The 20021-nt window shown below is 43.6% G+C and overlaps 1 protein-coding gene across 4 annotated transcripts in view; it reads right to left on the bottom strand.

The window, feature by feature from the left end:
- The window catches only part of KIDINS220 (kinase D interacting substrate 220), a 1499978-nt gene that overhangs the window by 1132385 nt on the left and 347572 nt on the right, over positions 1 to 20021 (bottom strand). For all 4 annotated transcript variants that reach the window (XM_069606010.1, XM_069606012.1, XM_069606011.1 and 1 more), the window contains exon 8: positions 7213 to 7311. In XM_069606010.1, coding sequence (XP_069462111.1) covers positions 7213 to 7311 — 99 coding nt within the window. The remainder of the gene's footprint in view (positions 1 to 7212; positions 7312 to 20021) is intronic.

Raw genomic sequence — 20021 nt, 5'->3', positions numbered from 1 at the left:
TGAAGGCAGTGTGTGCCAATCTCTCAGACTGCAGAGTTTTGCGAGAGATACTAAGTATCCTTAAGAACTGTAGTTACTTGAGGATACAGAAAAATTATTTTAAAGAAGGACCTTAAGGGTCCCCAACAAACCTGCCCATAAGGGGGTTTGTGTTGCCGTAGTAAAAAGACAGATGCTTTAAAGAGCTATGGAGCAGACAGACTCCATAGTACAGGTAGAATACAAAGAATAGAGTTCCAAAAGACAGAGCCCACAAGAATGAATGAGAGGAAAAAGGCTCCACTCATTCAGGTGTGTAAGAAAACGGTCCAGAAGTCCAGCAAAATGTGATGGGGGTATCAATAGGAGAGGGGATGAAGCATTAAAATGATAAATCTCCCTAACAGGGGGCTTTTTTGAAGATCATACCCCGAGGATGAAATCACCATCATCAAGGGCTGACAATTTTCAAAGGCTTATACACTGGTAATTTTGACAGGTTATGCAATACGATATTAAATGACATGCCCAGGATCACACATTGGTTAAGAGGTGAAACTTGGATTTGCACCCAATGTGCAATACCATTCTATAGAACGGTCTTGAAAAGGACACACATTACATAACCCAACATGACTTCATTGTCTCCATCATCAAGCTAAGTATTAAAGTGCCAGCATTTGAATTGATATAATCTTAAAAAATCTGGGTTTCTCTTTTATATTTTAAAGCTTTAAATACACCAAAAACACAGGCTTGGGAAATTGTTATTTAAAACCTTGGAGAAAAACCTGCAATATCTAGTCCGCTCTCTTCTGTATAGATTACTTTCCACTCAAACGGCCTACATAAAAAGAAAGGTCAGGTAATGGGCTAAACAATGCCACCAGCATGTGAGAAGGCAAACCTTTTCACAGAAGACAGCACAGTACTGTCAGTGATACATGATTAGTCCAGGATCACTGCATCATCTGCTGACAAAGACAGGATACAAGCATGAACGCTTTGCTTCCACAGTCTTGAAATGTGATACCTAATCCCTTCTGACTAACACTATGCTCATCACTGGAGGAGGCTGCCTAGGTTTTACAACTCCCCATTTGAGCAAACCCATTTCTAGACCTTCACCTTACTGATGATATGTTAGTTTCTATCTGATGCAGGTGCATTGGTGATAATAGCACCTGTTGTGCTAAAAAACAAAGTACATTTTAATGCAGGTTCATCAACTTCAGACATAGGAAAGGCATCTTACTGGAATTTGGTATTATAATTGTTAGGCATGATTTGGAGCCGTGCCCTTTGAGTGCACTACAACAACCTTGACCTCCTAGCAATAGGGAACCAACCTATGGTAGAAGTCTGAACTACACAGGTTGGTAGTTTGGCTGAGCAGCCAGGCTCATCTCAAGAGTGGTCAACGTGAGCAGTAGGGGAGTTACAAAGAGATTCACAGTGACAAGTATCAAAATAAACACTTACACTCAAGGTTTCTTGATTAAACAATTATTAATTTAACAGTCAGTTTGAATTAGCCTTCTTCAGAAGGGGCAATATAATAGTAACACACAAATACACTCCACAATACACACTCTTAGTTTCTCTAAATCAGCAAATACCCATTTGGGATGGCACACAGACACTTTCTACACCCTCAGGTGACAAATAGCTAGCACACTGTGGACATTAATATATCACTGGTACGTCTAGAGTAATACTGAGATGAGTGTTATAGTAAAGAGATTTCAGAATAAGGCAAGATAACACACACATATTCTGAAGCAGGTAAGTACTTTTGAACCTCCCAATGCAACGTAAGACACACGCAGAGGAGAGAAGAGTCATTCAGGGAGCCAGGCCAGCCAATGTTAACTGAGCAGAAGTCTAGATGAGCTGAAGCACTTCTCGCAGGTAAGTAAAGGTCTTGCACAAGGTTTTAGAATTCTTTGTAGAAAAAGTAGAATCAAAGTAGGGTCACAAGCTGGGGGGCTTGTGAGAGGTCAAAGATGCAAGCAACTCTACAGAAGTAACCAACACAAGTCTCAAATGAGATCAAGTAAGGCTACAAAACAAGAAGTAAGTTCTCCAAGACTGTACAGTACCTTTGGTTAGAAGAAATGGTTCCAGCTGGCTTCTGTTCCTGTGTGGCTCTGTAGATCCTGTTGTTCCTGGGCCTCAGTCGTGGGGACAAGAGGGAGGACTTCTGGGGACTCCTACAGCACAACAGGACGGTCAGCGGCAGGACCAACTTCTATTCAGCGACACTTTGCGGTTTCAGCTCCTCGCGTCTCAGCAAACAGCACCACTGCGGTCTCACGGATACTACTCTGGACTTTCCTCGCATCTGGTGTCCAGCACTCTGTTGAGGTGGCTCAGGCTTGGTCAGTCCTGCTTACTGGGAGTCGAAAGGATCTTCCAACAGCTCGGGTCCATCTTCAAAGTGATGCACTCCGTTTGGTGTTCCACTCCCTGGCACTTCGGTACCAGCAGCAGAAGTACAGCCAGCTCCGAGAGGATGTCCAAACGAGTTGATTGGTCCCACCAACTCAAGGGGAGAAGTCGTCCTTGCAGGGCTTCCCTAGTCGAGGCGAATTTGGAGCTTCAGCACAGTAGCAGGGCTTCACCAGGCAAACCAACAGTCCAGGAGTTGCAGCAGCCGTCTCTTCCAAGTTCTTCTTCGGATTCCTTCGTCCAGTGGTTGGCACTGCCTTACAAGCCAAAAAGCCTCGCCTTTTATGCAGGTTTCGCCCATTCATTCCAGCCTAGCTGTCAATCACACAGCAGGGTCAATCGGACAGCCAGCCGGCCAATCACCTTTGCATGCATTCTTGTAACCAAGGGGATTAAGCACAGAGTTTCGGGCAGCTCCCTCACTTCCTGCCCTTGCCAGACAGACTGGAGCCAGAGGCGGCCTTCACTCGTGAATCCTGCCAAAGACAAAACAAACAAAGGAACCAAACCTGGTTTGGCGCACAGAGTTAAAATCAAGAAGGACCCTTTCAACAAGAAATGGCGAAAAAAGAAGACCAGGGCCATTTTGACAAAATGGGCACCCATGGGTGCCTTACTGCAGCTGCGAACGCAGCCCGTTGTTAAAACACACAATGGTAGTAAAAAGTAAACCACTGCCACCAGCCATTAATTGTAAACATAAAAATGTTACATGAGAAACTAGACCAGGGGGATACTAAGTAACCCCTCCAGCACCCTATGGTAATATAGAGTGTGCTGAGTATAGAAAGTTACACATTTTAAGTAAAGTCAATTTCATTTCACTGCTCTTGGAAACAGTAGTTTCACCAAGAGAAGGTATTTAAACCTTTGGGAAATCTAAAAGAATTCCTTGTGCCACTGCACTATAGGTGCTGTGTGTCACAATGCAAAGATGATGCCTATGGAGTTTGCCAGACTGCACACTTTTCCACCATAATACTATCTGGAAGGCCCAAATACATAAACCATGCTCATCTATTTTTAGATTTCTTGCTTCTACACATGGCATACTTGACAGGAAACGACAATCTCTAAGCTCGGAAAAAGGTGGTGACTGAAAATGCAGATAAAATAGACTACCTTCACTGCAAATAAGCACTAGGTATGAGGAAATTATTAACACACCAGAGTGCAGCGAAGACTCTGAAAATAAATGCAAAAACACTTGTCATACTGCTACAGAAAGCAGAAAACATTTCCTAGATCCTCTTCACAGGGAAGAAATAAGAACTGCCTTCAACCACCAGTACACAAAGCATTTTGAGAGGCAGACAATGTGGACTTCGGTCTTTAGTTTTCCATAAAGATGGACATTTTGTATAGGAATACATTCTGTGTGTCGACATTTGGGTCTAAAATAAGGAGGAGGACAAGATGGGGACATCCTATGGGCTACAAACCTTTTACAAATAAAGAAACACATCTCTCTCTACCTCGAAGGGTCTTGTCCTTGCTCAAACCTGGAAAACTTTGGTGAGTTGTCAGAATGTCTGCCAAAATTAAACGTTCTCCGTCCTCCGCCAGAAACCAATTAATCTAACCCTAACCCTAAAACATAAGTCTTTAAATAAAGTCAAGTGGGTTCCCTTCACCAGGAGAATTACTCCCTTCTCCTGGTGTCTTGCTTCTGTCTTATAGTAGAAGAAACTCCTTCAATGTTCCATTACAAAGGACCAGGGGAATGACTCCCTTCACCTGGTCCTTATATCAAAGTTCTCCACAGTGGTCTAAGAATTCTTGCAGAAAACCTGCATTAGTCTCTTTAACTCCTTCCAGATAGTAGAAAATCTCAGCCTTTTTTGGCTTCCATTTATCACTCAGATGAGGGAGATGGCCCCCTTTCAACTCTACTTCGGCAACAGTATTGGGTAGACCACTGCGACGAGGGAGAGGACTCCTGATACACTGTGCTTAAGCAGTGGTACTTGGCTAACCACTGTGACGAGACAAGGGAGATAACTCCTGATGCTCTCTGGCTTCTTGGAGTGGCCTGCCGGACCGCTCCTTGTCTTCCCGATGTTCCTGTTAGATTGTTCTCTGTTGGAACATGGCTCTGGTTATTCCTGGTGTCGCAGGTTCTTTCCTCTGCGATTTCGAACACCTGTGCAGCTCTGCAGCAGGCTCCAGCTGGTGGTCTCAGCACGGTTTCCAGACCTCATGGTCCAACTTTATGCGGTCACGCCCCCACCTCCATTGGTTCTTCCTTCTGGCGAGTTGGCTCCCAGATGGCTCCGGGGACGTTGTAGCAGCGTCCCATTATTTGCGGCCTTGGCCTGGAGGAACAGCTTCTTCGGAAACGCTGGTCATCCCGGTTTTAATCTCCTGGGCCGGACTTGCGCCATGCTGGCTTCCACAATGAGAAATCCCTAGTACATTTTGCTTTCTTCTTTATATGGATTGTTGACTCCGCCCTCACGTAACATCAACAACATCTGGAAAGTCTCTTTGCCACAATTCATGCCTCCAGTGAGCCACCTCGTTGCAGCACTTCGTTGGTTTGACATATGGCTTCTCATGTTCTTCGTCCAAGTATGACCTACATTTGCCACAGTCATGGCTTTACAATAACACATGGTTCCACTGTCAATGGTGGGAGAAAAGGGTGACCATGAGAGTAGAGTATCCAGTTATAATTTCCTGTTAAAATGGCCACCGGGTGTTGACATTTCCCTAAATTTGCACGCTCCAGACAATCAAACACTTTCCCCAAATATTCTAGTATTTAATATAGAATTATACCCCTCGCAGAATATTTGGGGAAAGAATTTTAGGAGCCAGGTAAGAAAAAAAGTCACCTACCTGGCAACTTTTTTTACAGCGACATTATCACATGGAACCAAGGGTAGGGGGGTTCTGTGACAGAGTTGTAGGGAGGCTTTTACCCAAGTGGATATCCTTATCGCCAGGAGGGGAGTCCCTCTCTATGAGGTCCTCCCCCATATTACCACCCCTAAGGGGACTTTTGGGTAGTGGCCTCACCTGACTAGCCTCGTAGGAAAGTGCTCCCCGTCTTGGCAGGATTGGCGGGGAAATGGTGAGTCATCACATCTGCTATAGAAGGCTGAAAACATGAGCCATGTAGGGCAGAACATTTTAATTGGAAACATGAAATATATTATCCAAATAAAAGTTTTCTCTTATTTCAGTGTTCAAAAATCCTGCACACGGGCAGATCTAATCATTGTTTATTAATTATCAATGATGATCAAATAAAGGGCAGGTCTAGGGAGAGCCGATATTGTTTGAGGAATTACTTAGATTAGCAGGTGCAAAGGCAGGAGGGAATTGCTCTCTGGAAGTAGGAGTGAAGTGGAAAGGTGGGGAGAGAGGAGATACTGATCATATGGATAAGGAGGTGATAGGGAAAACGTGTGGTGGGCTAATGAGAGATACAAATTGTATGTTTTAACTCTTGACCATGGAGGTCGACACGGATGCTGGCTGCCAGGCTTAAGCCAAATAGGAGAGGAAAGGGGTTGTTAGTGGAAAGCGTGTGATGATCCATAAAGGGCATGAAAGTAAGGGTCATAAAAAACAATTTTCACTGATGAGGGACACACAATCAGCTGTTTATGTGTTCAGTGACCGGGGGAAGGTTTGGGGTAGATGATGGGGTGGAGAAGTGGGTCTTGTTGAAAAGGAGTCTACCTTGCCTTTTTATAGCAGCACGCCTGTGTAATGCGAAACAAGCACAGCAACATCTTTTGGTTACATACACTTTTCAGACAGAAGGTCAAAGTCTAAGGTGACAAGGAGGTACTGGTGGAGCATTTGCGGCTGAGAGCACCATATTTGGGAAATAATAAGGCAGGGATATAACAGATAGATTAAAGCCATTGAGAGGTGATGAGGTCATTTAGGTGAGTGTGAGTTTAAGGGTAGAGTTGAAATATGGAGGTTATAACACAGAAGAACTTTGGTGAGGAAATCCAAGAATAACCAGTGAGTGTGTATGTGATGTGCGAGTTACAGGAGGAGGCAGGGTATTTGAGCCCCAAAAAGGATGGCGCAGAGACACAGACGGTAAGTAGAGATATGTGAAGGAGAAGGTAGGTGAAGAGTGATGATAGGTTGAACGTGGGACATAGGTGCTGTAAATTGGTAAGGGGACAGAAAGAGAAATTGGTTAGGAGGTTGGGCAGTGGCAGCAGGCCAGGACAGTTACTGACGGTGGCTTTTGCATCGGAGGAATAGCTGTGCCATCAGATAAACAGCTCACTGCCACCCATTAAAGAGTGTGGACTGCGGAAAGGGCGAGACTAGCTTCTTCATTTTCCTTCCCATCAAAAATATCCATGCATGATAAAGAGGTTTGGAGAGTACAATTATTTGAGCAATTCCTCTCAAATTGGTGAAAAATGTACTTTGGTAGGATGTTTCAAGGTAAAGAAACTTGCCAAATCTTGCTGAGCAGGAACACCCTAGCAAAGTATACCTCAGTCACCACACATACTACTTATGGGTCCCAATCAGGTTTATTCAAGTCTGTGTGAAGCAACACATTGCAAACATTGTCGACAAATATTCCATCTCACTCTCCAAGCCAACTGGGGATAACTGTAGCTCTTGCCTTCAATTACAATGCAAAACAAATGCTGAAATACAAGGTTTACACATTTGCAAATAGCCAAAGGTGATATGTTTAATGAAAAAAAAGGCGCACTTTAGCTTTGCAATTCTCCCACAGCAAACAAGACTAATGAGCATTCACAAACTACAAAAACCATAAGAACTACTCACGGCTCCTTCTTGATCAACGTCAGCGCCCATCTGTAGCAGGTATTTAACAGACTCTAAGTGGCCCTTTCTGGCAGCCCAAATCAATGCTGTGGTTCCAAACTGCGAATGCAGATAAAAATACTAATCAGTGGAAAGTGCACACGTTTTGCTTTGTTTATAAAATTCGGATTTTGGAAGATGGGGGTTATAGTAGTTCGATATAATGAAGGAAAATATGAGCTGTCTCCCACTCGTGTTTTTCAGCTCGTTAGACTAGAGTACCAAAATTAGGAACATTAACACCACCAAAGCCTCAAGTAATTTAATTCCTAGGCGTCAGCACATTCCACATGCTCATTAAACATAAATGCTACAATGAAAGAAAAACACAACGCACAGGAAAATTACCAACAAAACAGACTCTGCTCTAGGTTATTGCTTGAACAAAAATACAGCTTGTAAACAGTTTGCTTTCCTTCAAAACAGACAGTAGCCAGACAAAAGGCAACAGATGCATAAGACATTATAAACCATAATTTATTGTCAAGAATGCGTGACATGCCCCCGCCCCCAACCCCGACCCCCCTCTTCAAACAATTGCGAAAATATCTGCTTTTTTTCCAGGTGCCTACATGGCACTGAGGCAAAAGGTTAGTGCATGAATACCAAAGATATGAGTGTCCACTATTCAATAAAAGGTATGTAGTCACACTAGCTGTTACTGCCTTTGCTGTGTGTAGTGTGTAGTGTGTTGAATCTCGCCAACACTAGCACTGAGCCCTCACTTACATTTCCTGGGTTGGAAATAGAGGGGGCCTGGGAGCTATTAAGCTCCTGCGTGCTGCCTAGGAGAGCCTGGCTAGCTTGACACCAACAGCTACCAGGAGTTACTTTTGGCTCCCCAGGCCATCTGACGCCGAACAGGCACGCCTACGTGAATTTGCATTTGGGCCAATTTAAAATACATTTTAGGGCACATCCCATGACATTTAAAGCACAAAGGGTCATAAATAATGGACACTATTATATGTTTCCATCTTATTTGAACGTTAGATTTGTGGAACGCTATGTACTAGCTCCTAGTTCCCCAGTGATAGCTTGTGGCCACTGTTTAATGCTGCATACCCAAGAGCTGCTTTTAGCTCCTGCTCATCCAATCTTAATTTCGAGCCCTGCATTTTGATGATACATACCCGTGGTGCAGGATGACGCAGGTACACTTGCTGGTTAAGTTACATTTAGTATTTGGACTTATACCATATTTTGCTCGAATTCTTCTATGGTTTGCTTTCGTCTTGCTTTTTTAAATTCAGTCCTGATGACGGACATAGTCCGAGACGCATTGGCTGGCTACACGTCGAATCGGTTTCCTTGCTATGTTCTTGAAGTACATTTTTGAATCATCAATAATATATGTGGATGTTCTTCTTTTTGACTAATCGTTCACTGGGAATTCTATAAAAGTAATACTAAGAATACCGTAGCATATTGGTGAGCACATGGTAGGTGGGGAGGATCCCCAGGTTCATCTTTTTCTATAACCCCCCTAATGATAATGCAGGAGCAAGCATGATGAGGGAGGGATAGATGGATCGGCCAAGATTCCATGAGTTTCCTACTGACTGCCCACGGCTTGTGTCCATTCAACTCCTACATAAAGCAGACCATTTCTGAGCACTTTCATTACTAACTACATGGAAAACCTAACGTCTGAACATCTTTTCTGCTTCCGCCGCCTGAAGCTCAGCCAACACACCACCTTGCGGCACTACCTCAGTGATGTACCAGCTTGTTTTTTGTGGTCTTTAACACGCCTTCCTGCCTTGCATGCAACTGGTCAGGAGAAGCCATATTTCCCCTTTTTTTGTTGTTAATGGAAGGCGATCATTTTTTAGTTTCTTAGTCCCATGTGTCATGGTATTTCAGAAAAACACATTTCGGCAGCCCGATCAACATTCAAATGGACTCATTGTATATCTAACCATTCCGAGCGTGTTCTCCCTTTCGCAGTGTGGCGTAAAGGCATAATATGGCTCCCCATTGCATCTGTAAGCTCGGAGCACAACCTAAGTTGTAGATTCCAACTTTGCTAAAAGCTTTTTGTAGGTTTCCAATCAACTCATCGATCAAACCAGTCGAAAGCGGGCATATTGCGTCACATTTACCAAATAAATGCACTTATTCACAGTACAACAACTTTCCTGCAGTCTTTCTTGGTTTGCCTGCATTGAACCATGGACCTTTGTTCATTCTAGAACCAGAAGCTGCAACTCCTTCTCAATTCCCACACTTTCAAACCCTTGGCCTGTCACTCATTCACTTGCCGCACTCTGTACAGATTGTGGTTCTATTCTTCTTTGGGTTTAATTATGCACTTGCACATAAGAGTTTGTGCTGAAAATGACAAGGTTTACTATAAATAAATGCACACTTAGAGCATGGTGTGTATTAGTCATTTCCCCACGTGGCTGGCAACCTTCCTTACAGAGCCAGAGTGACAGCATCGCTACAATGAGAAGTAGACACCCATGTCATGTACTCCATCACTGCCCACTGCCGATTGAATTTCTCATTAGCTGTTACCCTGCTTAAAGAAATAATGATGCTTTTTCTATTGCGCTTACTCCCCACCTTTTTTCCATTCAGTGTGGAAGTGTGACCATTAAGCAATTCAGTCCACCTTGGGAGGCGAGGGGTTAAGTTGGCCCTGATGGGGCTCACACATGTGGCCTTCAGATTTCAGCAGGCAGCACTGAACGTGATATTTGGGAGTTGCGAGCAAGCTGCCTATAGCACATGTCGATGGCACATGTTTTGGCTGGGAAATAGGACGCTGGTAAAGGCACGCCAAGCTTCGGAAGGAATTCCGTCACACAGAAGGACGCACTTCTTTTGGGCCTGGAATTCTTACTGTTTTCATTGATGTGCGGAAAAGTAGAAACATTGGCAGCTGCGGATTTTTTTCTTTTCAGGTGTGCAAATGCTGCTCACCAAAGTGCACTTTTTGTAAAAACAATTGGGTAAAAAGCCATGCAATTTACAATGGCATGAAAAAAATCCAATAAATGCCAGGTCACCAAAAGTGCACTGCACATCCGTATTTTCCAACCCACTTCCATTATGAATTTGAACACGTGCCATGCCGCCTATGGCTGCAACACGTGCCAACATTTTACAAGTGTAAGAATAATAGACTTATATTTGTTGGGGAAAATAATGGCAGTTTTGCAGCTGAAAGTCGACAATTGCATGCTGGTTGTGCCAGTATATGCAGCCTTCCAAACACAAGAACAGACTCATATTGGCTGTGCCCAATAAGGCCAGTATTTATCACTGTGAGACTACCGTGTGTGGAGGTTGAGCAAATATACATGCCACAAAAACAGTTCCATGTGTTAATATCCCTGCAGAAAAATCGCCATACAAGAACAATGGCGCCGTATTTTTGCGACGATATTAACCCATTAAACCTGCGGGCGACACCCGCGCAACGCCCATGTTATTTTAAAGGGAGCAGAGGACACCCCTGCAACCCCTGCTCCCATTTACCCCAAAAATGATCCCCACTAATAATATCGCCTATGGCCGTTCCCGACGACCATATATATCTCGATATTAAATGAAAGGTATTATTTAAGTGGTTTTCAGGGTAAAGTTTGGTAGAAGCCCCTATAGCAACTCTGGAAGTTAGCACAACTGAAAAGGGACATTAAATCTAAACGGTGTCAGGACAGGAGTAACAAAGTGTGGGATTCTTCTACTGCCCACCCCCTCCAGCAGCGTCGTTTTACATTTTTTAAACTTTATTTATGAGACAATCACAAAGGCGGCAGGACGCAGGGTCCAATACACATATAATACATTGAAAACATAACCTTGGTTAAAAGATCCAAACACTTGAAAAATGTCACCTCTAAATGATTGCGCAGCCCTAAGCGAATGGTAAATGTCCTATTCAAATTGAATGTGTAACTGGACAACAAATACAGTGGAACAGAGAGTCCAAAGCAATAGATTCTTCAGTCAAAAAAACACTGTTGGAACAGATTTTATGAGTTGATGCAAAAACAAGACTGCCGACACGTGTTTCGATCCAAAACAACAGGTCCTTTTCAAGGCAAGATGTATGTTATTCAAACTGAGTTGGAAAACCCAAGCCCTCCTTAGGGGCAGATATATGGGCCAATTCTAAAGTAGTTGATTCTCCTCAAGAATATAAACGGCAAATAACTGAAGCAGTTAAAAGGACCCGTTGTTTTGGGTCGAAACACGTGTCGGCAGTCTTGTTTTTGCATCAACTCATAAAATCTGTTTCAACAGTGTTTTTAGTGAACAGCAAAGTACAAAATATTACAGCATGTAACAATTCACGTTTTAAACAGCAACCAGGGCACAATTATTTTCGTCGATAGGGAGAATTTTAATTTCTGTGCCAATTCGCTTTAACCTTCGAGACCCCCAGCTCTTTTGTTGGACTCAGGGCTTTTTTAATTTATACTCCTGAGTGAGTGGGGCTGTCATGATGCCCGCTCCCGGGGAGCCGGTTCAAGCCCTGCATCCCCGAAAGCAGACATCCAGTCCCCAAGGAAAGACCCAGCAACCCCATATAGGGGCCCTCTGGACAGTGTCCTGGCACCCATGGCGCCAGGCTCATAAAAGACATCAGTCCGGATTCGCAGTCACGCCCCAGCGCCTAGGGAGAAAAAGGCAAGAACAAAAGGTGAGAGAGAGAAGGGAATAAGGAAAGCTAAATCTCCATGTTAAGACTTACCTGTTGATTCATTCCCTCTTCATTTCGGGTCCGCGCCGCTTCCTGGCATTTCCAGACCCCGGCCCCTAAGGGGAAAAAAAGACATCAACGTTGATGAGCAAATGAAAAGACATTACCAAAAAAACGCTCATTAAAGACTTACCTGATTTCTACAAGGATTTCACCTCTCATCTCGGGTCAGTGCCTGTTCCCCGGCATTCCGTACCCCGGCCCCTATGGGGAAAAAGACACTAGCATTAGTACATTAATGCATGGACACAAGGGGAACCTCTTATCAAAAAACTTACCTGGAAGCCAAGCAAGTTTGGTTCTCACCAATCCGAAAATCCAGTGAAGTAACTGGATACCAACGCGCTCCTGCATCAGAAGCAGGATGGAGAGCTCGTCCTTCCAGACCCTAAGGTGAGACGCTACGGGGAATCACAGAAGGGTTTCGAGGAGGGTGAGAGGGGAAGTGGGAGGCCGATTGCATAACCCCGCAGACAGTTAATCCCCTATTTTTGCCTACAGAAGGATACTTCTGCGAGCCAGACAAACCAGATTTGGGGGCCCGGTCCAGTCCGTCTTCCGAACCCTGCGCATCACCTTAGAAGAGGTCACAGCAGCGCGAACCAGGCCAGCGCCTCCGTGGGAGTCAGGTGAGCGTTACAGGGACTTTTTTCTAACTCTCTCTCATGTGTTTTTCTGACTAGGATATTTGTGTTTCCCACTGTTTAATGGAGTTAAGTAAACTCCATAGGCATCTGCTTTTTACATTGTGACACACACTACCTTTTGTGCAGTGCCACCGTCTTAATGCTTAACTACATTTTCTTGGGTGAACTACTGTTCCCAAGAATAGTAAGATGACCCATCATACTTAACTTTTCCTTTGTGTGTCCAGCACACACCACCCTATGTGGATTGCTGGGGGGGCGGGAGGGGTTACATAGTAACTCCCTTAACCCACTCGTGTAACATTCTTTTACACTAACTCACTTGAATGGCTGGTGACAGTGGTTTATTTTTTACTACCTTGTGCCATATATCTGCAGGCTGATACCTCAGCTGTATTACAGCACCAAAGGGTGACCATTTTCCCAAAATGGTTCCCCGTCTTCTTTTTTCACCATTTCTTGTCAGTTAGTTTCTTCTGGGCTTTTATTTGGTTTGAATAGGTTTTTAGTCCTTTGTGTGTTTTGCCTTTGGCAGGCTTCAGCCCTGAAGCCCGCCCAGGCTCCAGTGTGTCTGGAAAGGCAGGAAGTGAGGGAGGGTCCCGAAACATCCCTGTCCTTTGTCTCTTGGTGTCAGAAATGACACAGCTTGTTTGCAGAGCAACCCACAGCATTTCTCCCTGCTTTAGATAGAGTCCTCTTATCTAGCACCACCTGGATCCCGAATTTTTTGGCTAAACCAGAGACTTTTGGTCCACATCGTGGACCGATCTGTGCGCCAGTGATTCACCTCCAAGCTGGCTCCCTACAAACAACGCTAGCCATGACGCTCCCACTACCCTAGGTGCCTGGCACTTAACAAGCACAACCGTGCTTCAAGTTCCTCTAGTCCTGAAGACAGTCTGGTGCACCCACCAGCAGGTTCTACATCCCTACCGCTGGCCACTCCATCTACCCACCGTACTAGAAACACCTGAACTTTGTGTGTGTCGACAATTTTTCGTACTGTGTTAATAATAACAGTACATGAAACTACAATCACCTTTGATGTACTAACCCATCTATATGCATAATCATTTCACGATTTGTATACAATGTATATAATGTCTTTCTGTGCCAAGGATGGCATATGTTGCTGTTTTTAAACATTTATTCTTGAGAAACTAATAAATTACAATCTGTCATGTTTGTAAACAAAATCACTTACTTGTGTTCATGTTAAGAGCTAATCGATATGTGCTAAGTTTAGCTCCACTGTCTTTCTAAAAAGAAACCTACCAGAGCGTCAATGACAAGGGTAGCTTTTGACTTCACTTCCTCTCAAAACTTTGTCCTTGAGGACAGCCACCCTGCTGGGTGATTGACAGCCTAGGGCTGTGAATGAATGAGAACGTGCTTAAAAAGGCAAGGTTTTTGGAGGCCAACATCCAAAGAAGACATGAAAAGATGCCAGCAGCACCCTCCTGGACCGCAAAGTGCCTGGTGAAGCACTGCAGCTGTGCTGACCCCCGATTCCTTTACACTGGGAAGACTTGTACGGGACCGTTAGGCAAGAATTGATAGTAACCCTGTGGGAGACTACACCAGCCTTGTCCTCTTAGTATTAGGTAACCCACCTATTGGTATAGGTCTGTACTACACACGTTGGGAGTGTGACTGAGCAGCCAGACTTCTTAAGAGGGGTAAATGTGAGCTGTAGAGCTGTAGCAAAGAAATCCACCAATAACAATATCCAAATAACAGTTACACTGCAGGTTTTCTAGTAAAATTATTATTTATTTAACGGTCAGTTTTAAATAAGCTTTCTTTAAAAAGGGCACTTCCTACACCCTGAAGTGACTTCACTAACTAGGACATTAATGGCATTTATATATCACTTGTACACTTTGTAGATTCTGAGGTTTGCAGAAAGGAAAGGTTAAAAGGAAGGATAAAAGGTTGAACAGGTTCTCAAAGCATGTGAGCACTTTAAATCTTTCACCAAAGTCTAGATAAAACCCTTTCCCAGCAATATTAGTTTAAAACCAATGTATCACCTATGAGAGACAGTAAGAATCAAAAGTCAAATGGAATATAAGAGTCTGTAGGGAGCCAGGACAGCCAAAGCCAATTGGAGCAAAGTCTATGGAACTGAGGCACTTCATAGATAGTAAATGTCTTGCACAAAGTTAGAGAGTTTGTTGAAGAAAAATCACTGTAGGGTCACAAGCTGTTACACTTGTGAAAGTTAGAGCTGAGATCAACTCTCGGAAAAGCAGCTACTGCAAGTCTCAACTGAGGAGAGCAAGCTACAGACACTGAGGTAAGTACCCCAAGTCAGAACAGTACCTTCGGTTAGAATTCAAGGGTCCAGTTGACTCCTGTCTGGTTGCAGCGATGCAGATCCCGTGTTCCTGGGCCTCAGTCGTGGGGACAAGAGCAAGGACGTCTGGGGACTTCTACGGCAGCAATTCGATGGTCGGCGGCAGCTATGGGCTCTTTTCGATCAGCAGCACTTCAAGGTTTCAGCGCTCGGTAAATAGCACCACCGCGGATCTTGGACACCGGTTGGGCTTCCTTCACTTCTTGAGTCCAGCACTCTGGTGAGGTGACTCAAGCTTTGGTCTTCCTGCTTCTGGAGGGTCCTCAGGAGACTCCTGGAGCTTTGGCCGGCTTACAGACATTGCTCTCGGCTACAGATTTCTCGACCCCTGGCACTCGGTTCCTGCAGCAGCAAAGAAGTACAGGCAGTCGGTGCAGGTCTTCCAGCAAAGTTTGCCTCGGGGTTAGCTGGTCCCACTAACCCAAGGGAAGAAGTTGTCCCTTCCTGGAACTTCTCTTGTTTATCAGTAAAATGAGTTTCAGCACAGCAGCAGGGCTTCACGGGGGCAGTTCAACGGTCCAGGAGGATGCAGCAAGCTTTGCTCACGGTTTCTTCGCCGGGTTGTTCTTCCCAGTGGTCACCTTTTAAGCAGGTTTCTCCCATTCATGCACAGCCTAGCTGTCACTTACACAGCAGGGTGGCTGTCCTGCAATCAGGAATGGGTTTCCCTGGAGACTAAGGACAGTGGAGTTTTGGGCACCTCCCTGCCTTGCCAAACACACTGCCAGAGGCGGGTTTCAGTACTAAAGCCTGCCGAAGGAAAAATGAACAAAGGGGTCAAATCTGGTTTGGCACACACAGTAAAACCTAAGAAAGACCTCACAAACAGAAAATGGCGAAAAAAGACCAGGGCCATTTTGACAAAATGGTCACCCATGGGTGCTATACTGCAGCTGAGGATTCAGCCTGCGGTAGAAAAGCACAATGGTAGGAAAATTAAACCACTGCCACCAGCCATTTAAAGCAGTGAGGGGAATATAACATTTTGTTACATGAGAAAGTGGGAAAAGGGTCTACTAAGTAACCCCCCAGCACTCTATATAAGATGGTGTGTGCTGGACCTACAAAGAGAGAAGGTAAGTAAAGTCAATTTCCCTTTACTATTCTTGGGAACTGTAGTCACCCAGGAAAAGGTGTTTAAACCTTAAGAGAAAGCTAAAGGACTGAGGGTGCTGTGGGTCGCCATACAAAATGTAGATGCATATGGAGTTTGTCTCACTCCAAAAACAAAGGAAACAGATCAAAATGCATGAGAGAGTGAGAAAAAGGGCTCACTCACTCCAGGGTTAAAATAAAAAAGTCCTAAAGCCCAGCAAAAGAGCTGGGTGTCGCTAAGGTTGAAGGGAATTAGCACAGCTATGAGAATTCTCCCTAACAGTAGTTCTGCTGGATAAAAGTCCTCCAGCCTTTCTGGTCTAATGCCTTAGCTAACATCAAAGTAATAGTGGGCCTTTAACCCTTGCATGATCCTAATAGGATTCTGCTGGGATAGGTCAAAGAATCACACTATGAGTTGACCACTCTCAGGCATTACGAGCCAACCGGGTGTTGTTGCCAGCACTTTGACTAATTCCCAGAAGGGGTATTCCCTGAAACCCAATACTCCTCAGGTGTGGTGTTCAAGAGTGTGTGATTCATTAGAAACAGAGAAGTTCATGTCTACTTTGAAGGACGAATATGACAAATATGTAGCGACTTGCTCGCCCTTCATTTATGTAATCAATAATGTCAACAATATTGCCAAACTACACAGGCCTTAGCTATTGAAGTCTTTATCACTATATTGAAACGTCACATTTCATGAACAGTTTGAGGAAACTTGGGGTGTACATATGCTGTTAAGGAAAGGAGAAGAGGCCAAATTATATCTTAATGGACTGTCACAAAAGATTCTTCAACAACCTTGCTAAATGTTCCCTTTAAATGCCCCTCTCTCGCCTCTCTCATATATAAATATAAAATCATATAGATGTTTAGTATTGACGATTCACATGTAAATGTGCAGTAAATGCAAAAGGAGAACATTAATCAATGTATTAATGATTGACAAACATTACTTATCGTGTAATTGTCGGTCTGTGGCTTGGATCTTTTTTGAATCACATACAATGCATAGTCCGACACCCAGTGGCTGGTGCAGAGTATCATAAATTGTAGTTTTCAAATTTGAAAGGAAACCGACAGGGCTTTCCTGTAACACCATCCCTAACCTACGCATCCAGTTACACATTCTCCTTTATGAATCGATGTTGCGACAGCCATCGTTACAGTATATTACATAGAGTGTGGAGTCGGTACTTATAGAACATCCACTGCAATCTCATAGCGCTTTCCATTGTATGTCCTGTACCTAAAGGATCAGGGACGCATTTAAAAAAAGCCTGGGTAGGCTGTGGCCTAGGGCGGCAGATTGTATTGAGGCGGTAAGAAATACAATGTGTGATGCATTTAATTTAACAGAGGTATAAGATTTGGCTGTGGCCGAATTCCTCACGGCCGAATTGACCGCAGTCAATTGTGCCATGAATACAATTTTGCTTCTGCCAAATCCGGCAAAACGTTAACCCCCCTGCAGTCCCTAATACATCTGCCCACCAACCCCCTACATACATTTTTGACATCCGCTTTTCTTCCGACCCTGCAGCGTCAGTTCCGTCCCTCCTACGCGGGTCGGAACAGATGCCGGAGGGTCTGCTTTTTTTTCTCATCCCCTGCCTCCAATCCTCTGGAAGCAGGGGACACCCCCGCTAGCCCCAAAGGCCATCACTACCAAACATGGGGAACGGGGGTCACCCCCACAACCCCTGCTCCCCATGTTTGGTAGTAATTACCCAATTTAACATGTCATTGGTTATTACTTTAATTTACCTACAAAGACAGCCAATCTAAACCTACTCTGAATTGGGCATTCTGCTTCTAAGCCAATCCCCAACATGATTCCTGTAGTGACATCACAACGTATGATGTCCTCTCTACTTGGTACATTCAGGAAAGACCAAGCAAGGGCAGCTGGCAGCACACACAAGCCACAAAACGTCAGGTTCAGGGGAGTGCTGAGAGTTGGCATTTCTCCCAAAGAGCTATGTGTGGCTTCCACTCTGGCCTGTGCTGTCCATCAGCCACGTTTCTACCCAGCCTTATGTAAATATAAAACTGGATGTCAGAGAGACAGCTCAGAGTCCAGACAGGGAGAAAACCAAGTAGATAAGACAGGATTCGAATGAGGACAGGTTTAATATATGATAAAAGTTGCTTACACATTTCTGTATGAAGCTAGTTTAAAATTGCAGAAAATCTTTAAGGTTCTGATAACAAAGAAACTGCAAGTGAAACTGAACTAAAATAACCTTTAAAACAAAAATCAAACTCTTATACTGTCACAATACAGTGAATGGCTAAACTTGGTGGACTTAACGTCTAAGGTCTTAAAGCACCTAATAAAGTCAGGTGGGTGATCAAGCTATTATCAGGATGCAAGTCAGATGTGCCCATCTTGCAAGGGGCCCGCCTTACTCCAGGACAAACAGACAAATAATGTGAGAGTGTGCAACAATGTGTTTCCTCTGTTCCCTTTTTGTTTTAAAGAAAAATGTCATTCATTAAGAATACTTCATAAATGGATAAAAGACAAGGCAAAAATATTGTCATAAAAAACACATTGTGCGGCATCAAAACCAACCTAAGATTAATCACTGCACTGAAGAACTCCCATGAAACTTTTTTTTAGAGCTGCACAAAAAGGTAACAATTTGCTGCAGGATTCATCCGAATAGGCTTTAGATTTCCAATGGACTACTCGGACTGGCAAGTGAAAATTAATTGGTCTTTTTAATCACTAAAAGTGGATCACGATGATATGTTGCTAGTCGATTTGAGGGCAAGCTTTTACTGTAATTGATGTGGATTTGTGAGTATGCACTTTACTTGTGTAAATAAATCTGGCCTAGAGACTACCTAGAGCAGTGGGCTGTTCCCCATGCCCTTAGCTCATGAGACGAAGTATTCATCTCGCACACTGACGGATGTGTACTGGTCAATAAGGAAATCTGAAACTTCCAACCACTTTAGGCCTCATAGATCTTTAGTGATCAGGAAAGAAACTCCAATGGGAAAAGTAATAAAAGTGATCAACTCCTAGCCATTTATATAAATCCTATTTTCAGATGACCAAATATAAGTAGAACAATAAAGTGAAATGATAACTTAAGAAATGTCACAAAAAAAACAATACCTTGGTAATAAGGTCTATTGAAAAACAAACCTGATGTTAGGTAAGATTTTCATATTAATGATATGTCTTCCTGACCTGTGTCAACCCCAGAACATTTTGCTGGACTGGTAGATAATTATTTCCCTATACCTCAGTTAGTGGGAATCTTTTTCCACACTCACAGTCATTTACTATTTTTATGGGTTTCATTTTTAAGACTCTTCAAGTGTCTTTTAAAAGTTATCCTCTTTGCCAACTTCTTGGCAATTAAGTGCCTATTGTTGCTGGGTTGCCCTAGGGGCTCCCCGTTTAACTTTCTCTGGGTAACTGTTAGGGGAGTTTTCCTAAAGACCTAATGGCAGTAAGACTTTAGTAAGCTAGTGGTGTGTAGATCCCCCAACTCTTAGTATCAGTCTATACTAGCTCAGGACCTTGGTAGTGTGGCAGAGCAGTCAGGCTTATCTTAAGAGGAAGATGTGAGATTGTAGGCAAGTGCTCTGAATCTTAGACATGCACAGCAAAGAAGCACTTACACATATTTATATAAAAGATATATATTTATTATATTTACACCAGAATCCCTTTAAATACTTCAGACGGTAATGGTAGAACACTCAGGAATACTATATAATACACTACAAAAGGGCACTTTCACTTTTGTGGTTGTTCGCGGTTACAATTGTATCAATGTTTGAAAGGAAAAAGACAAGGTTATCGTATTATCGGTAATTGCACACTCATTTGGTTTTCAACAGGTCATACGGTAATACATTTACACTGCAAACACATTTAGAAAGGTCACTTAAAGGGAGGAAATTGGTAAGTGCAACATGA

The sequence above is a fragment of the Ambystoma mexicanum genome, chromosome 4p (assembly GCF_040938575.1).
Source record: "Ambystoma mexicanum isolate Mex_15411 chromosome 4p, UKY_AmexF1_1, whole genome shotgun sequence".
Taxonomy (NCBI): domain Eukaryota; kingdom Metazoa; phylum Chordata; class Amphibia; order Caudata; family Ambystomatidae; genus Ambystoma; species Ambystoma mexicanum.
The sequence above is the reverse complement of the archived record's forward strand: the minus strand, read 5'-3'. Positions and strand labels throughout refer to the sequence as shown.